Source organism: Mauremys mutica, chromosome 2, assembly GCF_020497125.1.
Source record: "Mauremys mutica isolate MM-2020 ecotype Southern chromosome 2, ASM2049712v1, whole genome shotgun sequence".
NCBI classification, from domain to species: domain Eukaryota; kingdom Metazoa; phylum Chordata; order Testudines; family Geoemydidae; genus Mauremys; species Mauremys mutica.
Window position 1 is genome coordinate 41,837,168 of NC_059073.1, and position 27,604 is coordinate 41,864,771.

Here is a 27,604-nt window from a genome sequence, read left to right on the forward strand (position 1 = left end):
GCAATGTCTCCCATGTAATTCAATCACTGATTTCTTTGATCCTCAATTTAAACTGATAAAAATTTCAGGAACAAAGTCATTTATATTGCCAACACCACAATTTCAAACCTTTAATTTATCATCTTTTGAGCAAGAATTATTGGATAATCCAATCCATGACTATACAATATGGCATTTAATTAATAAGGAATACCAAAACTCTGAAGAGAAAAAAGAGAAAAATAATCCAATGATGACTAACAAATGTTTTTAAGATACTGAATTCCAGTCACTATGATATGCTATGCAAGTTATGGCCCCCATTTTCTCCTTATAGGAGGAAACTCTGTCTTCTAGAGATAAATGATGTATCTTTACTCTTGAGGCACTAAATTACTACTGTGATGAGTGCTACAGAAATGCCAGTAAAACAAATTAAATAAAAATATAAAACTAGCAGGTGTAATAAAAATGTATTACTTTGCTCCATTAATAAACCTCAAGTGTGACACATTAGAGGTCACCTCTACTTACTTTATTAAGTTCTGCATAACTGAGTGTGTGGCATCTCATTTTGGTCTCTTAAATGGGTGAAATTTCAGGGAGTACCACTAGTTTTTCCAATTTGACCTCTATAAAGCATGCTAGTCAGACAATTCATCAGAATGGGAAAACCACTAAATTATGGTATTCACAAACCAGGATTTTTCTGTTTAATGTAAAGGCAGAAGAGTCTGGCTGGGTAATAATGAAGTTGCATTTCTGTTTTCTGAAGAGCCAGAGGACACTTTGTCTTTGGAAAAAGATTGACAAACCTTTGCTAGAAACAATTTTGGAAAAAAGAAAAAAATGCAAGCTTCAGTGATACTTTAGAGAATAAGTCTAAAGTCTGGAATTCTAAAATTAGGAATATAACATTGATAAAAATATTAAATAGCATAGGGCCAAGAACCGATCCCGGTGGGCCTGCATCAGAAACACATCCACTTGAAGATGATTCCACATTTACAATTACATTTTGAGTCCTGTCACTTAGCCAGTTCCTAATCCATTTAACTTTTGCTGTGTACATTTTGTATTGTTCTAGTTTTTTATCAAAATGTCACAGACTACTACTAGCTGAGAAAGCTGCTTTAGTTGTGAATGCAGCAGCAAGCTAAAGCCACTAAAGCTAGGGGAAAAAAATTCCTCATAGTATTTGTAAATCTAATATTGTAGCATTATGCTCATGCATGAGAACTTAAAAGTTAAACTGATTAAAAATTGACTAGACACAAAAGTGAAACTAAATAATCCATCTTCATAATCCAAGCTCAGGAGAAGGAATAAGTAAACACAGTAGGAAGTGTTCTAGATTTTTAAACTTCTTTCAGTTTTAACAATCGAGGGAATTATTAGTAACAGTTAAATTTTATACATGTGTGTCTATATATCTATATCTATCTATCTATCTATATCTCAATCAATCAATCACCTCTTGCATGGGAAACAGAGAACAACAGGAGCTGGGAGGTCAAAGGGAAAAAAAAGTCAAATATATTATTTTAAAAAGTAAATGTACCTTAACTTTTAAGTCTGCCAAAACACAATGCATAATTTAAGACTGTGAACTCCCTCCCTATCCCAAGTGTTGTAGTTAATCTTTCAACTTTAATTATTTTTTCTTACAACTCTTTGGAAATTTGTAGATTACAGAGGTGGAGCTTCAATTTAGTTTACTTCTGCCCTCAAAGACTGAAGATGGTGGACATTTGGACACTCCCTGAAGCAAACATATGGGAAGTCATGGGGTCCTCCCAGAAGACTCCTGAGATAAAGGGGAGGATCTGTGTCCTGGGATTAGGAGTGGTGGCTTTGTAGGAGCCAGCATAGGACTAGGGGGAAAGGGTCAGGTAGGCAGGAAGGGGCCCCAGATAAGAACTACCTTGTTGGTGGTGGCAAAGATAGAGGTGCCCTGGGCAGGAGCACCTAGGAGATGTGGTGGAAATCTAATGATTTCATCACTCATTATGAGCTCTCAATCAGGCCACAAGGCCAGTGTCTTCATCTCCCCCCTGGCCTGGAGGCAGTGTAGCAGGGGAAGCCAGAAAGGGGTGGAAAGCTGCACAGCCAGAATGCTCACACAACTGATTCCAGCCTGACCTGAGAAGGGTTGGGAGTGGGGAAGAATAGGTTCCCATCAACACCCCCTCTCCCAGGTTTCTAATGTAAGGGGAAGGAGTCAAATGAAGTCCTTTGAGGGGAGAAGATTGGGAAGATCTGGGGGTGAAGATAGGTGTCAAAATAACATGATGAAGTAATGACAAGGTAGTTAAGCTGAAAGGCTTGAAGAGGAGGGTGTAAGGGTGGGGAAAATACTTGGAAGATGAGGGTGGGTGGTGAGAGTGTGTACTTGGGAAGAGGAAGCGAGGGTTAGGAAAAATGAAATTTCTTTGTGGAGATAGAAGGGGATGGTGGCTGTGGAATGAAATGCTGATGATGGGAAGGGGAAGAGAATTAAATGCTGGAGTCAAACTCTTTCCTCTCCTTTCTTTATTGTTCTCTCTCTTCTATTTTTGCACTCCATCTCTCTCCTCAGTTCTAAGTACTCCTAGAATAATACCGGTATCTCAAAATGTATGCAAAACAAGCAAACTTAAATACATTTGCTCCTCTGGTGCTTTTTGCTTTAAAGATGTTGGCATGTATGAGGTTACCATTATCAGAGGATTAACTGCTGCTGACTGAAAGGGACTCATAGATGGGATTTTTTTTTTTTTTAAGGTAGGGACTTAGCTATGGACTAAGACACTGGTTCCATTTCGATTTCAGAAGATTCACAAGATATGCAACTCTTTAGGTGACACTACAGACTAACCCAAAGTCTATATTAGAAACTTTTGCTGGCAGAATAATGTTGACCAGGGTGAGATTTTTCTTTTTACAATTCTATATCAGTATAACACTGATGTAGAAGCAGTTCTACAAGTATAGAAGTGCTTTCATGGATACAGTTTATTTCGCTTCGGAAACTAGCATGAACTATACTGGCAAGGAAACTCTTTTGCCAGCAAAAATTGCATCTCCACAGGTATACCTATACCAGCAAACCTTTTCTAGTGTAGACTGAGCCTATGAAATCATCACTAGAAAATATCAGAGGAGAAAGACTAAAAAGGGTGGGGGGTGTTAGTGTGTGTGGGAGAGAGAGAGTGTGTGAGGCAGGGGAGCGGGGGTAAATGTCAAAGTCCAGCTGAAACATTGCACTGATGGAGATGTTACAGTTCATGTTTATGTTCCACGAATATGCATTGTACAAGTAGCAGAAAGAGTGTGAAGGCTGTAAAGGAAGGATTATATTGGCAGTCTCACTACTTAATAACTTTGTTTAAAAATATTTTAAAGCATTTCAAGTACAACTCAAAATTTCTTGTTTGTATTAAATGTAAATAATTGTATACTAGTAAATGTGTTTCATTTCTCTCCAACAGCTACGCTAGCCCTTAGTGAAAACTATATTTCAGATTTAAATTCAATGGCCCCGAGTTTGCCATGTAATACTTTCGAAAAAATACTAAAATCTTTGAAGCAGTTTTTAAATACACAAAAAGATTTTGCAGACATATAAGGGAAAAAAAAGTTGGGTTTAGTTTTGGCCTACTAACTTTGAAAGTGTCTTGTTACTATTATTTAAACATTAAATAGTTCCACAAACCCTGGTGAGTCTCAAGACCATCAAAATAATCAGATACAGACATATTTAAAAAGATACTGTAAGTATAATAAAATGTCACAGAATAACATTCTCCCGCTGTAACATAAATGCAAAATCAAAGCCAAGACATCTATGGAAAATACATATTGGAACATAATAGATATACTTATTTTCAAAGCAAGAGCCTTTCAGTCTGACACAGTATTCCAGTATAACTTCATTGCTGTTATGCCAAATGACTTCAGTATATTGGAGACGGCAAAGAATGCATTTTAAGCACTCAGCAAGATGTAATTCCATAAATAACTAGAAAAAGAGGTTGAAAACCCGATATTGACTTCAGTGAGACCCAGATTTCATCCATACAATTTTTGCATATGCAACTGCACACCTAAAAAGATTGACTGAAGAACAGATTTGTGCTTCAGCCAACTGGAAACCACCTTATTTGAGGGGGAAAGAAAAAAAAAGTTGGCAAAGTACTGAAGTTACATTTAATGGATATAAATAACCCAGATAGCCAGTCTTTTTGTCCTGCTCTTTAGCCACTAGAATGTGCTTTGTCTTATATAACTATAAAGTACTGTACCCAAATTCTTATAAAAGTTAATACCACCTCATATTAAAAAATAACCCTAAAATACATCTTCATAAAAACATTTGCAAATTCTTTGACTTGCAAAAGAAATACCAAAACCATGTTGGGCAAACATGTTTCCTGGGACCTTGTTTCTTACACAATGTTTACTGTTCTACTGAACACCTTATTTTTAAACATTCAGAAAAGGAACAATTCCCTATCTTCACAACTCTGCTTCCCTGACTTCATCAAACAAACAAAAACAAAAACATATGGCTGTAAATTCTCATGCTTCATTTCAGGCCAGAAAATAGAGTGTGTGGGTGTTGTTGGGGGAGTAAGTTTGAGAGAAATTGGTCGAGACGTTTTTGAATTACATAGTAATGAAAATCCAAGGCATTAAAACAGTATAAAAAATGTCAAAACCAGCTTGGAGTCAGAACTTTCAAAATTTCTCATGTAATTTTGCCTTCCATCCCTTCTTAACTGACTGGTTAGCTGACAACTGATTTATAATGATTTTTTTAAAGAATATGTACACAACCTAAATGATGAGGTGGGAGACACAACTTACAATATATGTATATTGTAGCCCTATCGATTAATTACAGTTAACTTACATGATTAACCAATAAATTAATTGCAATTTAAAAAATTACTCATGATTAATCGCAGATTTAATTGCACAGTTAAACAATACAATGCCAATTGAAATTTATTAAATATTTTGGATGTTTTTCTACATTTTTCATATATATTGCATTTTGTGTTGTAATTGAAATCAAAATGTATATTATTTTTGAGTATAAATATTTGCACTATAAAAATGATAAATAGAAATAATATTTTTAATTCACCTCATACAAGTACTGTAGTGCATTTATCATGAAAGTGCAACTTGCAAATGTAGATCTTTTTTGTAACATAACTGCACTCAAAAACAAAACAATGTACAAGTCCACTCAGTCCTAATTCTTGTTCAGCCAATCGCTAACAAAAAAACTTCAAAAACAGACTCCAACGTGAAACTGCAGAACTGGAATTAATTTGCAAACTGTACAGATTAGGCCTGAATAAAGACTGGGAATTGTTGGGTCATTACAAAACCTAAACCAAATTTCCCCAACACTAATTTCCCCCTACTCTTACTCACACCTTCTTGTCAACTGTTTGAAATGGGCCACTCTCATTACCATTACATAAGATATTTTTCCTCTCTTGGTATCCTGCTGTTAAGTGAATTGTCTCATTAGACTGACCTCACACTTGTAAGGCAACTCCCGTCCTTTCATGTATTTATACCTGCTCCTGTATTTTCCATCCGATGAAGTGGGTTCTAGCCCACGAAAGCTTATGCCCAAATAAATTTGTTAGTCTCTAAGGTGCCAGGACTCCTAGTTGTTCAGACAAACAAGTTTCTTTACATGTACAGGAGATAATGCTGCCCTCTTCTTATTTACAATGTCACCAGAAAGTGAGAACAGGTGTTTGCATGGCACTTTTGTAGCCAGCATTGCAAGGTATTTACGTGCCAGATACGATAAACATTCGTATGCCCCTTCATGCTACGGCCATCATTCCAAAGGACATGCTTCCATGCTGATGATGCTCGTTAAAAAAAATGTGTTAATTAAATTTGTGACTAAACTCCTTGGGGGAGAATTGTATATCCCCTGCTCAGTTTTACCCGTATTCTGTCCTATATTTTATGTTACAGCAGTTTCGGATGATGACCCAGCACATGTTGTTCATTTTAAGAACACTTTCACTGCAGATTTCACAAAATGCAAAGAAGGTACCAATGTGAGATTTCTAAAGATACCTTGACCCAAGGTTTAGGAATCTGAAGTGTCTTCCAAAATCTGAGGGGGACAAGGTGTGGAGCATGCTTTCAGAAGTCTTAAAAGAACATCACTCCAATGAGAAAACTAGAGAACCCGAACCACCAAAAAAGAAAATCAACTTTCTGCTGGTGGCATCTGACTCAGATAATGAAAATGAACATGTGTCGGTCGGCACTGCTTTGAATTGTTATCGAGCAGAACCCGTCATCAGCATGGATGCATGTCCTTTGGGATGGTGGTTGAGGCATAAAGGGACATATGAATCTTTAGCGCATGTGACTCATAAATACCTTGCAATGCCAGCTACAACTGTGCCATGAAAACGCCTGGCCTCACTTTCAGGTGACATTGTAAACAAGAAGCATGCAGCATTATCTCCTGCAAATGTAAACAAACTGAGCAATTGGCTGAACAAGAAGTAGGACTGAGTGAACTTACAGGCTCTAAAATCTTACATTGTTTTATTTTTGAATGTAGTTATTTTGTATATAATTCTACATTTGTAAGTTCAACTTTCATGATAAAGAGATTGCACTACAGTACTTGTATTAGGTGAATTGAAAATTACTATTTCTTTTGCGTTTTTTACAGTGCAAATACTTGTAATAAAAAATAAAGTGAGCACTGTATACTTTGTATTGTGTGTTGTAATTGAAATCTATTTGAAAATGTAGAAAACATCCAAAAATATTTAAATAAATAGTACTCTATTAACAACAATAATGTGATTAATCGCAATTAATTTTTTTAATTACTTGACAGCCACAGTATATTGTAAATTCTACAGGCTTACCCTGAGAAAACATTTGTTGCAGAAACGTTCCTGCAAACCACCCATGACATGCAAGATAAGCCCACCTTTGATTTTAGGGCAAAAATAAGGGGGTTTATGCACTACTCAAAGTACTGCATCACCATTCCTCCTATGTACTTTCCTATAGGTATAATCTTTAAGTGCCAGAATGGGTTCCTTGGCTGTCTAGCAAATTCAAAGTGCCTTCTAGATTAGTGGAAGAGTAGTATGACAACTTCAATTTCCATTTTCCTCTTTTCTATATCCTTTATGTGAACTGCCTTGAAAGGTGGCAGATTCTCCTCTGCCCAGGATGTTATTCCTATTTCCAGGGGAAAAATGGAACTCTATATCCCTTCCAAAACCAGTGAGTAACCAAACACTCGTGCCTCAATCATAAGCCAATCTCTAACAGGAGGTAAAAGGAGACTTCCCCTGTGAGCACCATGGTTTCCCACTATGTGATTTCTTGGCACCTTCCACTGAAGCAGCTGGTACTGTCCACCGACCTAGACAGGATATTGGATTTGATGGATCACTGGGTCCAACCCTTAGGGCCACAGTTGTGGCTTAGGGTTTTTTTTGTTCAGACATGAATAAACTAAATGGATATGTACTCTCAGATGTTGGGAACTTTCTTCCAAGCATGCTACTCATCCTTGCTTCCATACCGATAATGCAAGGTCTGGAGTGAATACTGGGTTGGCAGTGAGCGTGTTGTTTGTACTTAGCTGCCCATAAAGGGACAATTGGATGTGATCTGAGAATAACATCTACTTTCGCTTTCCATTAGGTGTGTGGTTCCACATCATCAGAAGGAAATTCTGCAGGCACATTTTAAGAAACCCACTCTGTGGACGAAGCTGATGAATGACACCAACAATCTTAGTCACTGGAAATAATTTGGTAAATATGACCACTGCTAGGAAATGCCTTGATGCAATAAAGTTTAGGACCTTTGCAAATTTTTACCATTGTGGTAACATGCAAATACCTCAACTGTAGAAGATGCTTGCTAAATGCTCTAAGAGCCTGAAAGCCTGCCTGCTTGCTCCCCTAGGTTGTCTAGCACCCAATTAAGTATAGTAGAAGTCACCTAGGACTCAGGACTTTAATCAGTAAATCAGGATGATTTTGAACATGAGAAGGGATTTATCTCCACATCCCCTGCCCTCCTCCCCAGTAACGCCATGATGATGCAGGTTTCTGGGAAGTAGACTCCTCGTGTGCCTTTGTTCTGGTTACCAATTATTTACATTTTAAAGTGTGGCCCATCTATGATGAGGGAAAGAGGAAAGAGAGACCACTTTCCGCTTTTCAGACTCTGAGCCCCTTTCCCTGACAAAACAAGAGTTTATGGATGATGACCAGAAGGCACAAATCCCATTCTGCTGCTGCCTGAATCTGAGCCCCATGCCCTGATAGAGTAAAAGTCCCTGGGTTGAAAGTCAGACAGGCACAATTCCCATTACACTGCAACCTGAGGAAGAGTTTCACAGCACAGTGACAGAATCCTCTGTATGCCCAGACATGCTGCGAGGTGGGAGGGGATGGTGAGCTTGGTACAGAGCACTGCAAGAACTTCTCTGGGGTACGTCTACACCGCAAAGAAAAACCAACAGCATTGAGTCTCAGCGTCCAGGTCAGCTGACTCAGGCTTAGGCTGTTGGGCTTAAAAATAGACTGGGCTCCATCTGAGATCTTTGGGTTTCAGAGTCCAGGCTCCAGTCTGAGTCCAAACATCAACACTGCTATTTTTAAGCCTAACAGCCCAAGCCCTGAGAGCCCAAGTCAACTGACCTGGGCCCTGAGACTCAATGCCATGTGTTTTTCTTTGTAGTGTAGACATACTCTCTGTATAGGAGAGGCCCCAACAAACACTCCCTTAGGTAAAGAAGAAGGGGGTTAACCACTGGTTTTCACCACTTGCTCATTAATCACACTAATTATTGCACTACCAAGGTGATGGTTGCTTTTACCTTTCTGGGACCTAGAATCTCTAGGGTTTGCAAGGCTTTTATACCTGAGCACCATGAGAATTCCCTGATGTACAGTGAGAAGGAAAGGGAGTTGTGTAGCAGCCCTACTTCTTTCCCCAGGGAGCTGAGAACCCACTGCAGTATCTGGGGGTTGGGTTTTTGATGCTCTTCAGGGGTTTCTCCCCTCTGGTCCAGGTCTGTTGTGGGATTTGCTCCTTGAGCTGGCTGGATAGTGTCTTCTGCATCCTTAGACACTCTCTCCCAAATCATAAGAAGCTACTGATCAGGATTCTCTGTGTTGTAGTCGTGGCTTCTCAGGACAGGGAGGGAACCCAACATGCCAGTTCAACAGAGCTCCGTGCACTGGCAGTGCAAGGTCATCTGGCTGTGAACAGTCAGAATATAGTATCAGAGGGGTAGCCGTGTTAGTCTGGTTCTGTAGAAGCAGCAAAGAATCCTGTGGCACCTTATAGACTAACAGACGTTTTGCAGCATGAGCTTTCGTGGGTGAATACCCACTTCTTCGGATGCAAGTGGTGGAAATTTCCTGGGGCAGATATATATAAGCAAGCAAGAAGCAAGCTAGAGATAACGAGGTTAGATCAATCAGGGTGGATGAGGCCCTGTTCTAGCAGTTGAGGTGTGAAAACCAAGGGAGGAGAAACTGGTTCTGTAATTGGCAAGCCATTCACAGTCTTTGTTTAGTCCTGAGCTGATGGTGTCAAATTTGCAGATGAACTGGAGCTCAGCACTTCAAAGAGAAACTGCTGAGCTCCAGTTCATCTGCAAATTTGACACCATCAGCTCAGGACTAAACAAAGACTGTGAATGGCTTGCCAATTACAGAACCAGTTTCTCCTCCTTTGGTTTTCACACCTCAACTGCTAGAACAGGGCCTCATCCACCCTGATTGATCTAACCTCGTTATCTCTAGCTTGCTTCTTGCTTGCTTATATATACCTGCCCCAGGAAATTTCCACCACTTGCATCCGAAGAAGTGGGTATTCACCCACGAAAGCTCATGCTGCAAAACGTCTGTTAGTCTATAACAGGGGTGGGCAAATTTTTTGGGGCGAGGGCCACATCTGGGTGAGGAAATTGTATGCAGGGCCGGGGCAGGGCGGGTGGAGTGCGGGATGTGGAGGAAGGGGCTCAGGACAAGGGATTGGGGCAGAGAAGGGGTGCAGAGTGTAAGAGGGGGCTCAGGGAAGGGGGTTGGGGTACAGGAGGGGTGCGGAGTGCAGGATGGGGCTCAGGGCAGGGAGTTGGGGTGCACGGGGTGCAGGGTGCAGCAGGGAGCTCAGGGCAGGTGGTTGGAATGCACAGGAGTGCAGAAAGGGGCTCAGGGCAGGGAGTTGGGTGCAGGAGGGGTGCGAGGTACAGGCAGAGAGCTTAGGGCAGGAAGTTGGGGGGGCGGGGGGCAGGAGGGGTTTGAGCTCCAGCCCGGTGCCGCTTACCTAAAGTGGCTCCGGGGTGGCAGTGGCGCACACCAGGGCCAGGGCAGGCTCCCTGCATGCCTACCCTGTCCCCACGCCACTCCAGGAAGTGCTGCGGCCCCTGGGTGGGGGGGGGGGGCAGAGGGCTCTGCGTGCGCACATGGAGCCCTTTGCCTCCCGGCCCGGGGGCTGCTTCTGAGAGCAGCGCCGGGTCCGCAGCACCACCAGGGGTAATCCCGCGGGCCGGATCCAAAGCCCTGAAGGGCCGGATCCGGCCCGCGGGCCATAGTTTGCCCATCCCTGGTCTATAAGGTGCCACAGGATTCTTTGCTGGTTCAGTCAGAATATAATTGCCTTCTGTAGGGCCTGTAAATGTTGCCTCCAACAGGAAATCACTGCTTAGAGTTAGCCTGATATTTGCAGGACTGCTCTGCCCTGCGTGAGTGGGGACAGAGGAAGCCCAGAAGAGGAGCACTGTAGTAACAGATCCGGGTGGTTGAAACCACTAGGCTGCCTGATACCCAATCCAGGAGGAGGCGGCAGAAGAAAAATTATAAATCACTACAGCATAAAAACAAATACAAAATAAGTTTTAAAACAAAATGCTTGGGACAAATTGAACTGGCAATTTGTTCCATCGACAGAGGCAGAAAATCTGGTGGCCCGAGCAGCAAGGCGAGGCTTAGTCCAGGAATCTCCAGCAACAACACTGGTCTGCCTCCGATTTGCACAGGTGCAGGGCATTAACCCATTAGTGACAAATGAGGAGAGAAGCTATGCAACAGAACTTGTCATATGCTTATTCCTTAATTTCTTTAATGTCCCAACTGTATTACACATGCTCCCAGGTCCTACTGAGCTTCTTGAACATGATACCCACAGAACTAGAGCTCCAGACAGGATACAAGCAAAGCAGATCCTCTGATCCTCTTCTTCCCTGATGTATTACATAATACCCTTTTCTACAACCTTAACTACAAACCACACATTAGCAACATGAGCAAATACTTTGAGTTGACATATGTGCACAGATTGAGTGTGCTTAAGGGGGAGACATGAGCTCATACTTAAGCTTTTGTGTTATCCGTGAGGAATATTCTTGTGTGTGTGTTTCCTTAAAGACAGAAGGAAGTCCTTGAGAGGATTCTGGGTCAATCACTGGAAATGTGCTGTGTGGTACATTTGGGTACGTTTAAGAGATATATCCTGTAATATAGGGCTTGTCTATACAGCGTGTTAGTACCTACTGAAGCAGTATATGCAAAGCACACTACAGAACTTTTAGTCTGTAACAGCAAGGTCCACATGGACAATTAGTGCAAACCTCCTGGAGCAACCCAGCTTATCATGCACCAACTTGCTGTATAGACATACCCTTTTATTTCCTCACTTTATAGGGTTTGCATTGGCCAAGCAGCCTTATCTCCCTCGAGATTTGGAGCTGAAGCAGGTCTCCAACCATTTATGAAATCCTGTCCGTCAGAATCAGGAGGCTTTGATGTTAAGGTTTCCTGAAGCAGCACTACTTAGCCTTAGAGTCTATTTTGTCATTCTTTTTTAGCCCTTGGGATAAAGGATGGAACAATGTCTGAAGGAATGGCTTCCCCCCAGCAGGCCATGCACCAAGCATGGGTGTCCAAGGACAAGAAAACAGCAGGGGCAGAGGCAGAACTCTTGAACAGCAGTTTCTTTGCTTTTTGTTCCTCCTTAGCAGAACCAAGGACCCCATGACAGGGCAACGCAATCCTCTCAGACAAAAGAAGAAATACATGAAACACAACACTAAACTAACACTAACCTGGATTGCACTAACTAGATGTAGCTAAAATACAGTGAATTAACTGAAACAACTGTTCCAAAAAAGACTGAATAAGTGAAGACAGGGAAGCTCCTTGGCCTCTTACTACCACAGCTGGAAGGAACTGAGGTTGCTCATTCAACCTGTCCTCTTTTATGTTCTCGCCCTCCAGACATTCAGATTTCCCAGGGGAGTAAACAGGCAGTTTGAGGACATTCCAGCTGACACTGCTTCAAGCCGTTTGCATTAATCCAGGCTGCACTGATGGTGCATCCCAAGCATGGGAATGTGCAGAGGAGAAAATAATGATATAAATGACATATGACCTGGACCAAAATCTACCTCATAAAACATATAGATGAAACATTTCTGTATCAGCCCAGATATTTAAAACAAAAAACAGAATTCTCTTAGGAATCTAATCTTTAGTATCACAGGAACCTTAACAAATATTCATCTGCAGAACAACAAAGTGCTACTCTACTGGTGATACTGTGTTACAATACTAAACTGTCCTACACCCAATTACCTCATCTGCTGAAAAATAAATTCTAGCCAAAAATGAAAAAAAGTTAATTCCTCTCAAGATTTCTGTTTCGCATTAAATATTATTATTAGTCAGTATGTCTTTCGAGCCATATTCTGCTAATTTTTTAGTTGCTTTTAAATATCTGCCTGGAAGGTTTGAAAGCTGTTTAATAGCCTGGCATGCAACACTACATGAATTACTTGTAAAACACAAATATTAAAATTGTATTTTGTAGGTTACTGCCACTGTGAACAAGGACACAGAAGGTATTTTTTATTTTAATTATAGAATTAAGTTACATATACAGGAATTTAAAATATAGTCAGAAACACATTGAACTAATTGCTCTGAGCAAATCTCTTGGCATTAAGCCGACGTATTCATTTGTATTAAAACACCAAATTAGTAAACAAAAACAAATATCACTTGTTTAAATGATAAAAATAGTTGCCAGCATCTTTATGGAGATGGGGGGAGAACTAATTTACTTTCATCTATCAAATGTTACCTACATTTCTCCACTACACTTTAAAAATGTAAATATAGCAAATTATAGCATATATTGTATATAGTTAATGTACAGTTTGGAATTTATATTTTGAAACAAGAAAAATGAAAGCTATTCTGTTGATTTATGTCAGAAATAAAGTTAAGATTTTTGCTGCTAACCGAAAACATACTACCTAAGGGATTCCATAACAGTTCATAAAATGTCTTTGTTTTTAAAAGCTCTGGTCTATGGTATATATTTTCTCCCAAGAAATAGAAGAACATATGTAGCATCAGATGTGTGTACTTTAAGAAATTCTGGAATGTGAAATCTAAAAACCCAAATAAAGCAGGTGGTATAATTTTGAAGGAAAAAAAATGAGTTGAAGCTTAATGACATTACCAGGTTATTCTACCAGACTAATTCTCACTTGGTGCATGACTTCAATGAAGCTCTCAGTCCTCACGCCGATTTCGATTTAGTTCAAGTGCTATTTGATGCATTTCATCTGGAGTTTTATTCACTTCAAACTACACTTCATTTAAGCAGGCTGCTGCTGTACTCATTTATTTTTTCTACTTTATTACCCTCAAATTGGCGTTGCTTGGTTTAGATAAAACTAATTTATGCAAACAATTTATCTTATTAAGATTGTGAAATACATTTATATTTTTTAAAAATCTACAAAAGCATTATACCCTGAAGACAAATGATCAAACTCGCTATTAAAATAATTTAGAAATGTAGTAAGCTATAGATGCTATTCGGGTTATAAATCCTATTCCCAAAAGTTGACATATTTTCTCATTTTAAGATAGCACCATTTTTTTGCTTAAATTATGAGTTTTCTTTTTTCTTGGTGGCCTATTGAGTTGTTTTTTTCTGCCTCAGGAATTTATCATATTGCATCACATAAAGTAACCTACAGTCTACAAATAAAAAAAAATGATATAAGGCATAATATGCACGGAGACAAACATTGCTAAACACTACTAAGTAGCTTGCCTACTGACAGATTTTCAGTGCCGACATCTTTAAAAGAATTAGATCATTTTAAAATTTCATTTCGCACATGTACACAAACTTTTCAAAATAATGTAAAACCAAAATTTATATTTAGGTTTTAAACATCTAATTCATTTTTACAAGCTAATACTTCTTAACAAGTATAGCAAACTAACGCTGAGTGAAAAAAGTTTGTTTTTCCTAATGTTAAAGACTAAAGTACTCTTCACCAGTGTTGACAATTGACATCACTTCTAAATTACCATAATAAAGTCAGTATTTCATCAGAAAAATGAAAGATCAGCATACTATTTCACATAAAGTATTAGGTGTTATTGTGAAGTATCAATGAAAAATATGACCAAGAAAAATTAATCTACTACCACCTGGTGGTGTACTGACTGTGTTAAAATATTATTATCCATTAAGATAACATAGTGCAACTATCAATAGTAAACAACTTAGTATATTCCAGTGTAGCATTATATATAAATCTAGTCTATTTGCATAGTTCATAAATATTAATAGGACAAAAATATATTTTCCCATTCATGCATATAAAATATTAAATATGAGGACAGTATTTTTAACATGCTAACTTTTCTTCTCCCTGATTTCTGCTTTTTTAATAATATTTCTCAAGGAGAAGACTTTCATTCAATGCAAGCAAAAATATATATTATATTTTAGAACCAAAGGGAAAACCCTAAAAATGTCTGCTATAACAAGCAAAATGCCATATTTAATTGAAAATATTTTTAAAAAAACAAAAATAATTTTTTTCTACAGCATACTATTTTAAACACAAGACCTTACTTGTGGAGCTAGGTTGTAGATTATTGCCCTACTTTGTTTCAAACCCTGAGTTTGATTGAAGTGAGAACACAGCTCTTCAGTTAAACACGTGTAAATCTGTCAGTTGACATCTACTCTTGGTATTTATTCAAGAAAAAAATGGGAGGAAGTTACTCACCTTGTGCAGTAATGATGGTTCTTCAAGATGTATCCCCCTATGGGTGCTCCACAGTAGGTGTGTGGTGTGCGCACCCTTGCGCTGTTAGAGAATTTCAATAGCAGTCCATGCCACCCGAGCACGTGTGGCTCCCCACCTGCCATGAGTCTAGTCAGCATGCATGGGCATTTCTCCCTCAGTTCCTTCTCTACCAGTGTCAACCAGTAGAACTCTGAAATAGAAGGGAGAAGGGAGCACCCATAGGGGGACACATCTCGAAGAACCATCATTAGTGCACAAGGTTACTTCTTCACGTAGTGTCCTATTGGTGCTCCACTGTAGGTGACTACCGAGCAGTACCCACTGCTGGAGGCTGGAACTTCAGAGCTGAGTCTGATACAGGGTACGTCTACACTACAAGACTATTTCGAATCAACTTAATTCGAATTTGTGGAATCGACCTTATGAAGTCGAAGTTGTGTATCCACACTAAATACACTAGTTCGACTGTGTGAGTCCACAGTAACGGGGCCAGTGTCGACTTTGGAAGCGGTGCACTGTGGGAAGCTATCCCACAGTTCCCGCACTCCCCGCTGCCCATTGGAATCCTGGGATTTCCCCCCAATGCATGCTGGGGGGAAAAATGTGTCGAGGGTGGTTTTGGGTAACTGTCATCATTGAACCGTCACTCCCGCCCTCTCTCTGTGAAAGCGCCGGCGGGAAATCTGTTCGCGCCCTTCTCTGGTCGGTTACAGCTCGGACGCCACAGCACTGCAAGCATGGAGCCCGCTGCGATCATCGCTGCACTTATGGCCGTTGTCAACTCCTCGCACCTTATCGTCCACCTCTTCCACAGTCAGCTGCTGAGAAATCGGGCGAGGAGGCTCCGTCAGCGCAGTGAGGACAGGAAGTCACAGAGTGGCGAGACCTCTCACAAAGCAGGGTACGCCGCGCAGTGGAGATCATGGTGGCAATGGGTCAAGTTCATGGTGTGGAACGGCGATTCTGGGCCCGGGAAACAAGCACGGACTGGTGGGACCGCATAGTGCTGCAGGTCTGGGATGAATCACAGTGGCTGCGAAACTTCAGGATGCGTAAGGGCACTTTCCTTGAACTCTGTGACTTGCTGTCCCCTGCCCTGAAGCGCCAGGACACCCGGATGCGAGCAGCCCTGACTGTGCAGAAGCGAGTGGCCATAGCCCTCTGGAAACTTGCAACGCCAGACAGCTACCGGTCAGTAGCGAACCACTTTGGCGTGGGCAAATCTACCGTAGGGCTTGCTGTGATTCAAGTAGCCCACGCAATCGTTGAGCAACTGTTCTCAAAGGTAGTGACCCTGGGAAACGTCCAGGTCGTCATAGATGGCTTCGGCGCGATGGGATTCCCAAACTGCGGTGGGGCTATAGATGGGACTCACATCCCTATCCTGGGACCGGCCCACCAGGCCAGCGAGTACATTAACCGAAAGGGCTACTTTTCTATGGTGCTGCAAGCACTGGTGGACCATAGGGGACGTTTTACCAACATCTACGTCGGGTGGCCGGGCAAGGTTCATGACGCGCGTGTGTTCAGGAACTCTGGTCTGTTTAAACGCCTCCAGGCAGGTAGTTTCTTCCCGGACCACAAAATAACGGTTGGGGATGTGCAGATGCCTACAGTGATCCTCGGGGACCCAGCCTACCCGCTAATGCCCTGGCTCATGAAGCCCTATACAGGCGCCTTGGACAGTGAGAAGGAACTCTTCAACTACCGGCTAAGCAAGTGCAGAATGGTGGTGGAGTGTGCTTTCGGACGTCTCAAGGGGAGATGGCGGAGCTTACTGACTCGCTCGGACCTCAGCGAAAAAAATACCCCCGTTGTTATTGCTGCTTGCTGTGTGCTCCACAATCTCTGTGAGAGCAAGGGCGAGACCTTTATGGCTGGATGGGAGGTTGAGGCCAATCGCCTGGCTGCTGATTACGCTCAGCCAGACAGCCGTGCCGATAGAAGATCCCAGCGGGAAGCGCTGTGCATCCGGGAGGCTTTGAAAGATAAGTTCCTCGGAGAGCAGGGTAACCTATGACTCTCCAGTTGATTTACAGAGAAGCTGAACCTGAGCCTGTTTCAGTGACTGTTGACTTCGATCTGCAGTTACATACCCCGTTCTCCAGGTTTCCCCCCTTCCAACACACGTTTTAAAATAACTTTAATGGAACAGCAACAAAGAATCCTGTGGCACCTTATAGACTAACAGACGTTTTGCAGCATGAGCTTTCGTGGGTGAATACCCACTTCTTCAGATGCAAGTCAGTGTTTAATGGAACACTGATTATTAATAAAGTTTTCTTTAATTATGAATTCCTGTTCAAGGGTTGAAACATGGACGCGTACTGTGGTGGGTACGGTGTGCACTGATGTCCAGACCGCTTCTACACTAGAGGAATGACAGGCTCCTGCTCCTACAGCGGTCTCTGGGGGGAGGACGGTTGCAGGTGGGTGTGCAGGAAGGGGTGGGTTTGCAGGAAGGGGTGAGGGGTGCCGTCTTTGGGACGGAGTTTGGATGCAGGCTCTGGACTGGGGGTTGGGGCGTAGGAAGGGGTGAGGGGTGTGTGGGAAGGGTGAGTATGTGTCCGTGGATGAGGGCTCTTGCTGGGGCTCAGGGCATCGGAGAGGCTCGTGGCTAGGGGGGAAGGGCATGCTAAGGGCAGCCTGCCTTGCCATTTGTGGATGTCAGGCGCTAGGACCCTGGGGCAGCATACACCTCACAGACTGACCCGGGGCAGCATTCACCTCCCAGAATGACCCTAGTGCCTAGTGACTGCAGTCTGTGTGTGTCCTGCTGTTGATCCTGCCCCCAAGTCTGTACCCTGGTAATGGAGGCTGTCCTATGCAATTAAAAAACCCCTCCCCCCCCCTTCACACAAAGTCTTCTGACAAGGAAAACGTGACGGAAACAGTGAATAATAACAAACTACTTTTAATACTCAACTACACAGTGGGGGGATGAAACTTGGATTTGGGACTGGGTGAACCAGGAAGGGAAGCACTTCTCACACTTTAGGGAATGAGAGCTGTTTGGTACATGAGCGCTCTGCTGGGGTGGAGTGACAGTTTTCACGGCCCCTAGCGCCCCTCCTTCTTGTGATTTTGGGTGAGGGGGGGACAGGACTTTGTGGCGGGGGAAGGCGATTGCAGATACAGGGGGGCTCTCTGCTCCTGCCTGCGGTCCTGCAGAACATCTACAAGGCGCCGGAGCGTGTCCGTTTGTTCCCTCATTAGCCCAAGCAGCGTTTGAGTCGCCTGCTGGTCTTCCTGCCGCCACCTGTCCTCCCGTTCGCTGTGTGAGCGCTGCTGCTGACATAGGGTCTCCCTCCACTGTCTCTGCTCAGCCTCCTCGGCTCTGGAGCAAGCCATCAGTTCCGAGAACATGTCGTCCCTAGTCTTTTTCTTTCGCCGCCTAATCTGCGCCAGCCTCTGTGAGGGGGATGCCAAGGCAGTTCGTGAAAGAGCCGCAGCTGTGTGATGGGAAAAAGGAAGTGATTTCCTTGAAAAGATACATGTTTGCGAACACTGAACACAGTCTAGTCAGTTTCTGTGAACAAGACCATACAGGGCATCTAGTCTCACGAGCTCTCAGGACAAGTTTGAGATTTCGGAATACGCTTTCATTGGCTGCGGTCTTGCACAGGAGATCGGACAAGCGGGGCGGTACAGCTGAATCCGTGTAGCAGCCAGGCCTGGTAAGCACTACACTATAGGCTGCTTAACAGTTAATGGATAGCTGTGCCCTCCCGCTGAAGGCAATCTGTAAAGCATAAAGTCTGACACTGTTCCAGCCCCTCGCGGCTGTGCACGGGAAAGATCACTGTATGCTTTTCCTCTGTGGCCTCCAACACGTGGCTGTTAAGCGAAGGTCATTGCTATGCAAAGTAAAAGTCAAGCATTCACAATAGTAACAGTACACTAATTGCCCTAATTAGATGCAGCAGTCGCCGAATGAGATTAGCCTGAGGCGGGTCACTCGGAGAGAGAGAGAGCGGATGCTGCTCGAATCCCTGCACAGACCAGGACCGTACGCTGCAATGCTGGTGGAGGCAATGATTCCGCTGTACATTAGGATGGCCTGGCGTGGAAGAGTGTGCTTCCACGGAGCACCAAATAAGGCACCTCTCCCCAGGAACCTCCTGCGGAGACTTTTCGAGCTGCTGTCCAAGAGCTTCGTGGAACTGTCCCAGGAGGATTTCTGTTCCATCCCTATCTGTGTGGACCTTCTCTTTATATAGTTTTTTAAGCAAAAGGTTTTATATAGTTTTTACATATTTTTTATTCCTGTTTTTTAAAAAATAAATGTTTCCATGTTTATAGCACTTACCGACTGATCCTTCCCCTGATTCTGAGTCCGGGTTAACGGCCGGGGAGGGTTGGTAGGGGATCTCTGTGAGGGTGATGAAGAGATCCTGGCTGTCGGGGAAAGCGGTATTGTAAGCGCTGTCGCCTGCGTCGTCCTCCACAAACCCTTCCTCATCTTCCCCATTGGCGAACATCGCCGAGGAACTGCCCCTCGACACTATCCCATACTCAGAGTCCACGGTCACTGGTGGGGCAGTGGTGGCAGACCCACCTAGAATGGCATGCAGTGCCTCGTAGAAGCGGCAGGTCTGGGGCTGTGCTCCGGAGCGTCCGTTTGCCGCTCTGACTTTTTGGTAGCCTTGTCTCAGGTCCTTGATTTTCACGCGGCACTGCGTTGTATCCCGGCTGTATCCTCTGAGTGCCATGGCTTTGGAGACCTTCTCGTAGGTCTTTGCATTCCGTTTGTTGGAGCGCAGCTCCGAAAGCACAGACTCATCGCCCCACACAGCGATCAGATCCAGGACTTCACGGTCTGTCCATGCTGGGGACCTCTTTCTATTCTGGGATTGCACGGACTCCTCTGCTGGAGAGCTCTGCATCGTTGCAGGTGCTGCTGAGCTCGCCCCGATGTCCAACCAGGGCATGAGATTCAAAGTGCCCAGACAGGAAAAGGAATTCAAATTTTCCCGGGTCGTTTCCTGTGTGGCTGGTCAGAGAATCCAAGCTTGGACTGCTGTCCAGAGCGTCAACAGAGTGGTGCACTGTGGGATAGCTCCCGGAGCTAGTAAGTTCGATTTGCATCCACACCTAGCCTAATTCGACATAGCCATGTCGAATTTAGCGCTACTCCCCTCGTCGGGGTGGAGTACCGAATTCGAACTAAAGAGCCCTCTAGGTCGAACTAAATGGCTTCCTGGTGTGGACGGGTGCACGGTTAATTCGAATTAACGCTGCTAAATTCGAATTAAAGTCCTAGTGTAGACCAGGCCACAGATTAAAGTACTAAGGCCCCGAATTGGGCATCGGGAGTCGAATCACTCAGGATGGTATAGTGTTCTGCAAAAGTATGTGTAGATGCCCATGTAGCTGCTCTGCAGATCTCTGATTTCGGGATACCCTTGGAGAAGGCGATCAATGAGGAGACTGACCTCGTGGAATGCGTGCATACTGAAGATGAGGGTGTTACCCCATGCAATTGGTAGCAGAGTTTAAATACAGCAAGAGACACAATTGGAGAGTCTCTGAGCTGAAATTGCTGTACCTTTTGACCTGTCTGCCACTGAGAGGAAGAGTCTTGGAGATTTTCTGAAGGCCTTTGTCCTGTCTAAATACAAGGCCAAGGCTTTCCTCACATCAAGCGTATCGAGGATGGCCTCTCTGTTATCCGTATGAGGTTTTGGATAGAATGTTGGGAGTTGAATAAGTTGATTCATGTGAAATGCAGAAATTATTTTGGGAATGAACTTTGGGTGTGGTCTGGATAAGACCTTGTCCAGGAAGAACACCGTAAAAGGGGGCGTGGTCAACCTGTTAAACTGTTTGCCAGAGGATTTTTGTTAAGGCCCAGACTATAACAGGGTTCAAAAAAGAACTAGATAAAGTCATGGAGAATAGGTTCAACAATGGCTATTAGCCAGAATGGATGGTGTCCCTAGCTTCTATTCAACAAAAACTGGGAATGGGTGTCGGGATGGATCATTTGATGATTACCTGATCTGTTCACTCCCTCTGAAACACCTGGCATTGGCCACTGTTGGAAGACAAAAAGAACAGGAGTACTTGTGGCACCTAAGTACTCCTGTTCTTTTTGCGGATACAGACTAACACAGCTGCTACTCTGAAACCTGTTGGAAGACAGGATACCGGGCTAGATAGACCTTTGGTCTGAACCAGTATGGCTGTGCTTATGTTCTTATGAGAAGTGCCATCAAAGCTACTATCTCCCCTATCCTTCTGGCAGAAGTGATGGCGATGAGCAATGCCATCTTCATGGAAAGGTGATTTAATGAACAAGTGGACATGGGTTCAAATGGTGGTCTAGTCACCCTTTAGCACTACACTGAGGTCCCATTGCGGACTGGGGATCTTGTGTTGTGGGAAAAGGTTTGCTATACCTTTTAGAAACCTCCTCATCGTTGTGGTGAAGACTCAGTAGCCTTCTACCTGCTGTTGGGAGGTTGCAATTGCTACCAAGTGAACCTTCAGCGAGCGAATAGAGAGCCGATTTCTTTGAAGATAACAGGTAGTTCAGGATCACCAGCAAGGTGGCTGAATTAGGGGTGACATCCTTAGGCTGGCACTATATCTGGAATCTCTTCCATTTCTGAAGGAAGGTGCAATGAGTAGCACCCTTCCTACTGTGCAGTATCTCCTGTCACAGAACAAGGGTCACACCCTTCACCTCAATCCATGGGTCCTACATCTCAAAGTGTGGCTCCTTCATGGCTCCAGCCCATAGAGGCATACTGTTCAGAGGAAGTACTGCAGTGATCAATAGGGTCATCGGTGAACACAATGCCAGCTGAGACAAGTAAGGGTACTATGTCTGTCTGGGCTAGATGGGGGCAATCAGAACGATGTTTGTTTTTCTCCTTTTTATTTTCAACAGGACCTTCAGCAACAGAGGGAATAGAGGAAAGGTGTAAAGAAGGCCATTGCCCCAACGAAGAAGAAGAGCATCTCTCCTGGAGTGTTATTTTATCCCTACTCTGGAGTAATACTGCAAACATCTCTTGTTCTAGTAAGTGGCGAACAAGTCTCTCTCTGGCACCCCCCATTGCTGTAATATATCGTTGTAGGCATAGGTGCGCGTGGCTCTCCCTCACTGTCATCACTGGGGGAGGCCACCTCCCTTTGCTGCCACACGTGTGCAATAACAGACCCTCAGCCAGGGCGGGGCCCCCAGCAAACAGTCTAGGGCACCGGCAGAAAGTTGAGCACCCAGCAAACCGTCTAGGGAGCTGGCTGAGGTTGGGAACCAATTGCTGTCTATGGGGCTCAGGTAATGGTGAGCACCAATTGCATTCTATGGGGTTCAGGCAGGAACACCCCAGTCTGTCGTCTTGAATCTGATGAGTGACAGACCAACACATGCCTCTTGGAAGAAGGGGGAGTACTGCTACCCCAGGGGTGGGGTGGCAGGGGTAGGGGGGAACGCAGGCCCACCCGACTCCACTGCATCCCAGCCCAAGGCCCTAAAAGTGGCAGTATGGTCTGCCACTGGGGTCAGCGGGGAATCCAGCTGCAACACGCTGACTGTGTCTCGAGTGGCACTGCAGCCAGACTACAGTCAACTATCTCCAGGCTCCTTCCTACCCTCTCTTCTAGGTATACCTCAACCCCAGGGTTGTCCTCCATCTCCCCAGGGTATACTGCCACTGACAATCCCAGCAGCTCCTCCGCATCAGGCATGTCTGACAGTCCTGGTACCTGGGAGGTGTCCTCAGGGCAGCAGAAGTCTTCCACAGGTTCCAGCTCCAGCAGTGGGCTGGAAGTGTCTGCCTCCCTCGGTGGCGCCTGCCCAACTGAGCTGCAGTGCCTGCATCTTATACTTCCGGTTCCTGTCCCACCCTTCCACTTCCAACGTGGAGGCCTAGACCTTCCAGGCTCCGCCCACCAGGGGGCATCTGGCTCTCCTTTGCTGTCAGTCTCTGAGGAAGGCCACACTACTTTGCTACAATTGTGCAGAATGAATGGTTCTATATCCTATTTCTGGCTGAGCAGGAACTTGCGGTTTAGACTGTCGGCCATCATGTTATGTATTCCCAGTTTGTAGGCCACTAATATTATGACATTCTGGGAGATGCACTAGCTCCATAGCTTCAGAGCTCTATGCATAAGGAATGAGACCTGGTGCCTCCCTGCCAGTTTATGTAGTACATACAGCCCATATTGTCTGCTATAACCTTAGTATACATGTTCTTGATTGGAGGAGGAAGTGAGTGCACGTGTTTTGGACCGCTCTGAGCTCTACTAGACATGGAGACACATCTCTGACCGGGACCATCTTCCCTGTACAGTGTGACCATTGAGATGTACTCCCCAGTCTCTGAGGGATGCATTGGTGGTCAGGAGAAGGGATGGGGAGGACTGAGTGAACGGTATTCCCATGCAAACATTCACTGACTCTTTCCACCAATTTAAGGATTGCTAGACTCAGGTGGGCATCGACAGGAGCTTGTTTATATTGTCTTTGGTCTGTACACCGAACCAAACCATGCTTGAAGACACCTCATGCATAGTCTGGCATAAGCAATGACTGATGTGCCCGCAGCCATGTGCCCCAGAAGCTAAGGCAGTATCTGGATGGTATTTGAGAACTGGATTGTATTGTCTCTATCAACGAGGAGAGACTGAGAAATCTGTGATATGGCAGGCGCACCCTGAACAGAAATGAGGTTGACTCCAATAAACTTTAGTTTCTGAACCAATGTTAAGGTTGATTTTTGTTCACTGATCCGAAGGCCCAGTCTCAGAAAAAGGTCTCGTGTGGTCTGAGTGACTAGTCGGACCTCTATGAAGGACCGTGACCTGAGAAGGCAGTCATCTCATCTACGTAGGGAAAAACTGTAAAACGTAGATTGGGGCCACTATAGAAAGGACCCTAGAGAACACCCTGGGGCTGATGAGAGGCCGAAAGGGAGTACTCTATACTGGTAGTGGTTCTGGCATAGCGTGAACCTGAGGTAACATCTGTGCCTCTATGACAGAGATCTGAAAGTATGAATCTTGAAGGTCAAAGGTCGAGAACTAGTCCCGCACTTCTAACCCTGGGATAATCATTGCCAGTGTGACCATCTTGAATTTCTGCACTTTGACATATCTGTTGAGTGCTCTGAGGTCCAGTATAGGTCTCCAATCTCTCTTTTTCTTCGGTGATTGAAGGGCCAACTCAATGAGCAGGAGTTTTAGCCTTAATTCTCTATCCCTCCTGGACCTGGGTTTAGCTGCTGGCACCAACTACACTTTTGTGGATTCTGCTTCTCCACAAAGTAGCGAATACATTGCGAGTGGCCGTCCATTACTGTCCATGGAGTGGCCGTCCATTCTTTGCAGCTAAGACACCTTTTTGAAGCCTGGGGAGCCAGGCATACACTTGTCCGGGGAGTCCCCCCAACTGGGATTGGCGGGAGGCGAAACTTTATGTTCTTTTTCTTTTTATCTGGCACGGCCAACTAAAAACAAACAAGTACTAAAAGAAAAGGGGATTCAAAAGAAGCAAAAAATTGCTAACTTATCAGGAATTAACAATCCGTGAATGGACGGCTCTCAGCTCCATCTCTAGCCTAGGGCAGTTGAGAAGGAACTGAGGGAGAAATGCCCGTGCACACTGGCTAGCCTCGCATGCCTGAGTGAGACAGACTGCTTATTGAAATTCTCCAATCGACAGCACAAAGGCATACACACACCTACAGTGGAGCACCAATAGGGACACTACTCGAAGAAATTGAAGTTAAACTAATCTGTAACTATGGAGTCTGAGATATTTGGTATGTATTCCATATGTGGGTAAGCATGAACAACAGGCACCTGAGATCAGCGTTGGCCCGCGCCTGCATCATTGCTCCCCTTGTGCTTCAAACCAAGGAAATAAGGAGCAGTGCACACCAACTGCCTCTCCAGTGTCTCTTCTTACCGCAAATCAGATAAGATCTGAAGCAGAGGGGAGGGAGAGCAGGTAGTGGAATACAGATAGGGACCACACATCATGAAGAACCTCCAGTTATAGATAATTAACCTCCATTTCTTCTTCGAGTGCTGGTTCCTATGTGTATTCTAGATGTGGGTGAATAATAAGCAATATTTAAACAGGAGGGGACTAGCAAGGATACAGTTGATATAGGTGGTTGTAATATTGCAGTTCCTACAGTTCTCCAGACGCAGATTGAACTAATGCGTAATGCTTCGTGAATGTATTGATGGAACTCCAGGTCGCCGCCCTACATATTTCCAGTAGAGATATCTCTTAAAGAGATGCTCTTGAGGCTGCCTGTGCCCTAGTGGAATGGATTCTTACCCCATCCAGGGAAGGAATATACTAACTGGTAACACAGAATAATGCAGCCAGAGATCCACGTAGAGTGTCACTGAGCAGATAATGCTTGCTCTCACGACTGTCTCACTGTAACAATAAATTGTCTTTGTGATTTTCTTATTGGTTTTGTCCTTTGCAGGTAGAATGCCAGAGCTCATCTGATGTCCAGAGAGTGAAGTCTTTTCTCCTCATTAGAAGCATGAAGTTTTGGGAAGCATACAGGACAGGTTGATTTATGTGAAACACAGAAATTACTTTAGGAATTAATTTCGGGTGAAGAAGTATTAAAAATAGTGTATGGCGGGTCAGGTGCTCCCAGTTCACTCATCCTTCTGGCTGATGTGATGGCAACTCAAAATGCAATCTTCATGGAAAGGTGAGTTGTAGAACATGTGGCCAGTGGTTCAAATGGTCGTCTGGTAAATACTGGCAGCACATGGTTGAGGTTCCATTGTGGTGCAGATTTCACCACCAGTGGGAATGTCCTAACAAGGAACTTCAGAAATTTAGTTGTTGTTGGGTGAATAAAAACAGACTATCCCTTCTACTAGAAGGAAGGCACTGATTCCTGCTAGATGGATCTGCAAGTAACTAGTGGAAAGCCTTGAAGTTTTCAAGGACAGGAGATAATCTAAAATAGCAAGGATATCTGCAGAGTCTGGAGATAATTGATTACGTTGTGCCTAGATAGAGAAATACCTCTGTTTAGCCAGAAAACATTTTCTGGTCGAATCTTTCCTACTTTGATTGAGAAAGACTGAACGGCCTTTGAGTATGAATGTTTTAGGTCTGTCCCCCCTCTGAATACCAGATCATAAAGGTGGGCTGGGTTGGAATGTCTGATCTTTCTGTTCTTCTGAGTTAGTAAATCTGGGAGTGATGGATACTGATAGGAGGATGGACTGACTTTGCAGAAGGTCCAGAAACCAGAATTGAATGGGTCACAGCAAATCTTCCACAGAACTTGTGGTAGCAGATGGATGGGAGGAAAGGCATATGTGAGCTGGCCTGTCCAGGATAGCAGAACGGCGTTGCCCCTGGAGACATTGCCAAGAGCTGCCTGGAGCAGTAAATGGTGAATTACATACTCATTTGGGATGAGAACAGATCCCAAGAAGGTGTTCCCCACCGCACATATCATTCAGGACAGAATTGTGTATCTTCCACTCATTCTCTGTGGAGAAGTGCCTGCTGAGACTGTCTTCTAGAGAATTCTGTGTACCTGGCAGGCATGCAGCTGAGACAGTTATGTGGTTTCTGATGTACCAATTCCATAAATTCATTGCTTCAGAGAAGGGATTTTGCTCCAACTTGTTCATGTAAAAGAGAGTTGTCATGTTGTCTGACATTATTTGGACATGGCAGGATCCTAGTGGGAGGAATACGTTGCAGGCTAGATGGCCTGCTCTTATTTCTCAGAGGTTAATGTGTATTCTGGCCTCACAAGGAATCCAAATTATTTGTGTGGTCTGACTGTCTAGGTGGGCTGCCCAAGAAGGGATGCCTCTGTGATAACAGTCACATCTGGTGCGGTTATGGTGAAAAGAATTCCCACACGTTCTTGTTCCGGGTTCGTCCACAAGGCAAGGTGACTATTGTTATTCTGGTGTTTATGTGGTCTGTGTTTGCTGGATAAATGGACCAGAGTCAGGCTTGTAGGCAACGTGGGTGAAGTCTGACAAACAGTGTTACGTAAGTACATGATGCCATGTAGCCTTGTAGGAAAAGGCAGACTGACAGAGTTTGTGGTCTGAAAGAGACTTGTCTTATCAAATTGTTCACGGTCTCAAATATTTCTGTAGGGAAGCAGGCCCTTGCGGAGGTCAAATCTAGGGTCACTCCTATAAAGTCCACAGTCCTTCTGGGAGTTAATGCTGACTTTTCTTTGTTGATAGATTCCAAAGGCTGCCAGAAGATGGACCAAAAAGAGTTACCGGCTGGACCTGCTGACTGGAGTCACCCACTTAGACATCTACAGACACAGGATTCCAACTCAGGCCATGCAGCAACAAGAAGGAACTGGAGAGGGGTTGATCCATATTGCTCCCTATGCCCTTGGTTTGGCATATGAGGTAAACAATTGTTTGGGCACAGACCAATGGACACTACTTGCTAGAAATCTTTGATCTCAGGTGCATGGTGCACATGCATATCCATGTGTG

General features: G+C 44.0%; 1 protein-coding gene and 1 long non-coding RNA gene across 8 annotated transcripts in view; one reads left to right on the top strand and one right to left on the bottom strand.

Annotated features, from left to right (window-relative positions):
- VPS13B (vacuolar protein sorting 13 homolog B) overlaps positions 1-27,604 on the bottom strand; it is a 902,514-nt gene that overhangs the window by 693,696 nt on the left and 181,214 nt on the right. The window contains exon 17 of one of the 5 annotated variants that reach the window (XM_045002962.1): positions 13,922-14,051. The exons of the other annotated variants lie outside the window; for them this stretch is intronic. Within the exon in view, the coding sequence (XP_044858897.1) occupies position 14,051 (1 nt within the window). The 3' untranslated portion in view covers positions 13,922-14,050. Of the gene's footprint in view, positions 1-13,921; positions 14,052-27,604 lie in introns of those variants that run through there. 5 annotated transcript variants of the gene reach the window in all.
- LOC123362580 lies at positions 2,052-27,468 on the top strand. Of its 3 annotated transcripts, none has more exons than XR_006576493.1 (6): positions 2,052-2,186; positions 7,684-7,796; positions 12,868-12,898; positions 22,017-22,148; positions 25,582-25,669; positions 27,338-27,468. It is a non-coding gene; the product is annotated as an uncharacterized LOC123362580 (long non-coding RNA). The 3 variants fall into 3 exon arrangements; XR_006576491.1 differs by having other exon boundaries at positions 2,053-2,286; XR_006576492.1 differs by having other exon boundaries at positions 2,053-2,286; positions 25,582-25,818; positions 27,338-27,467.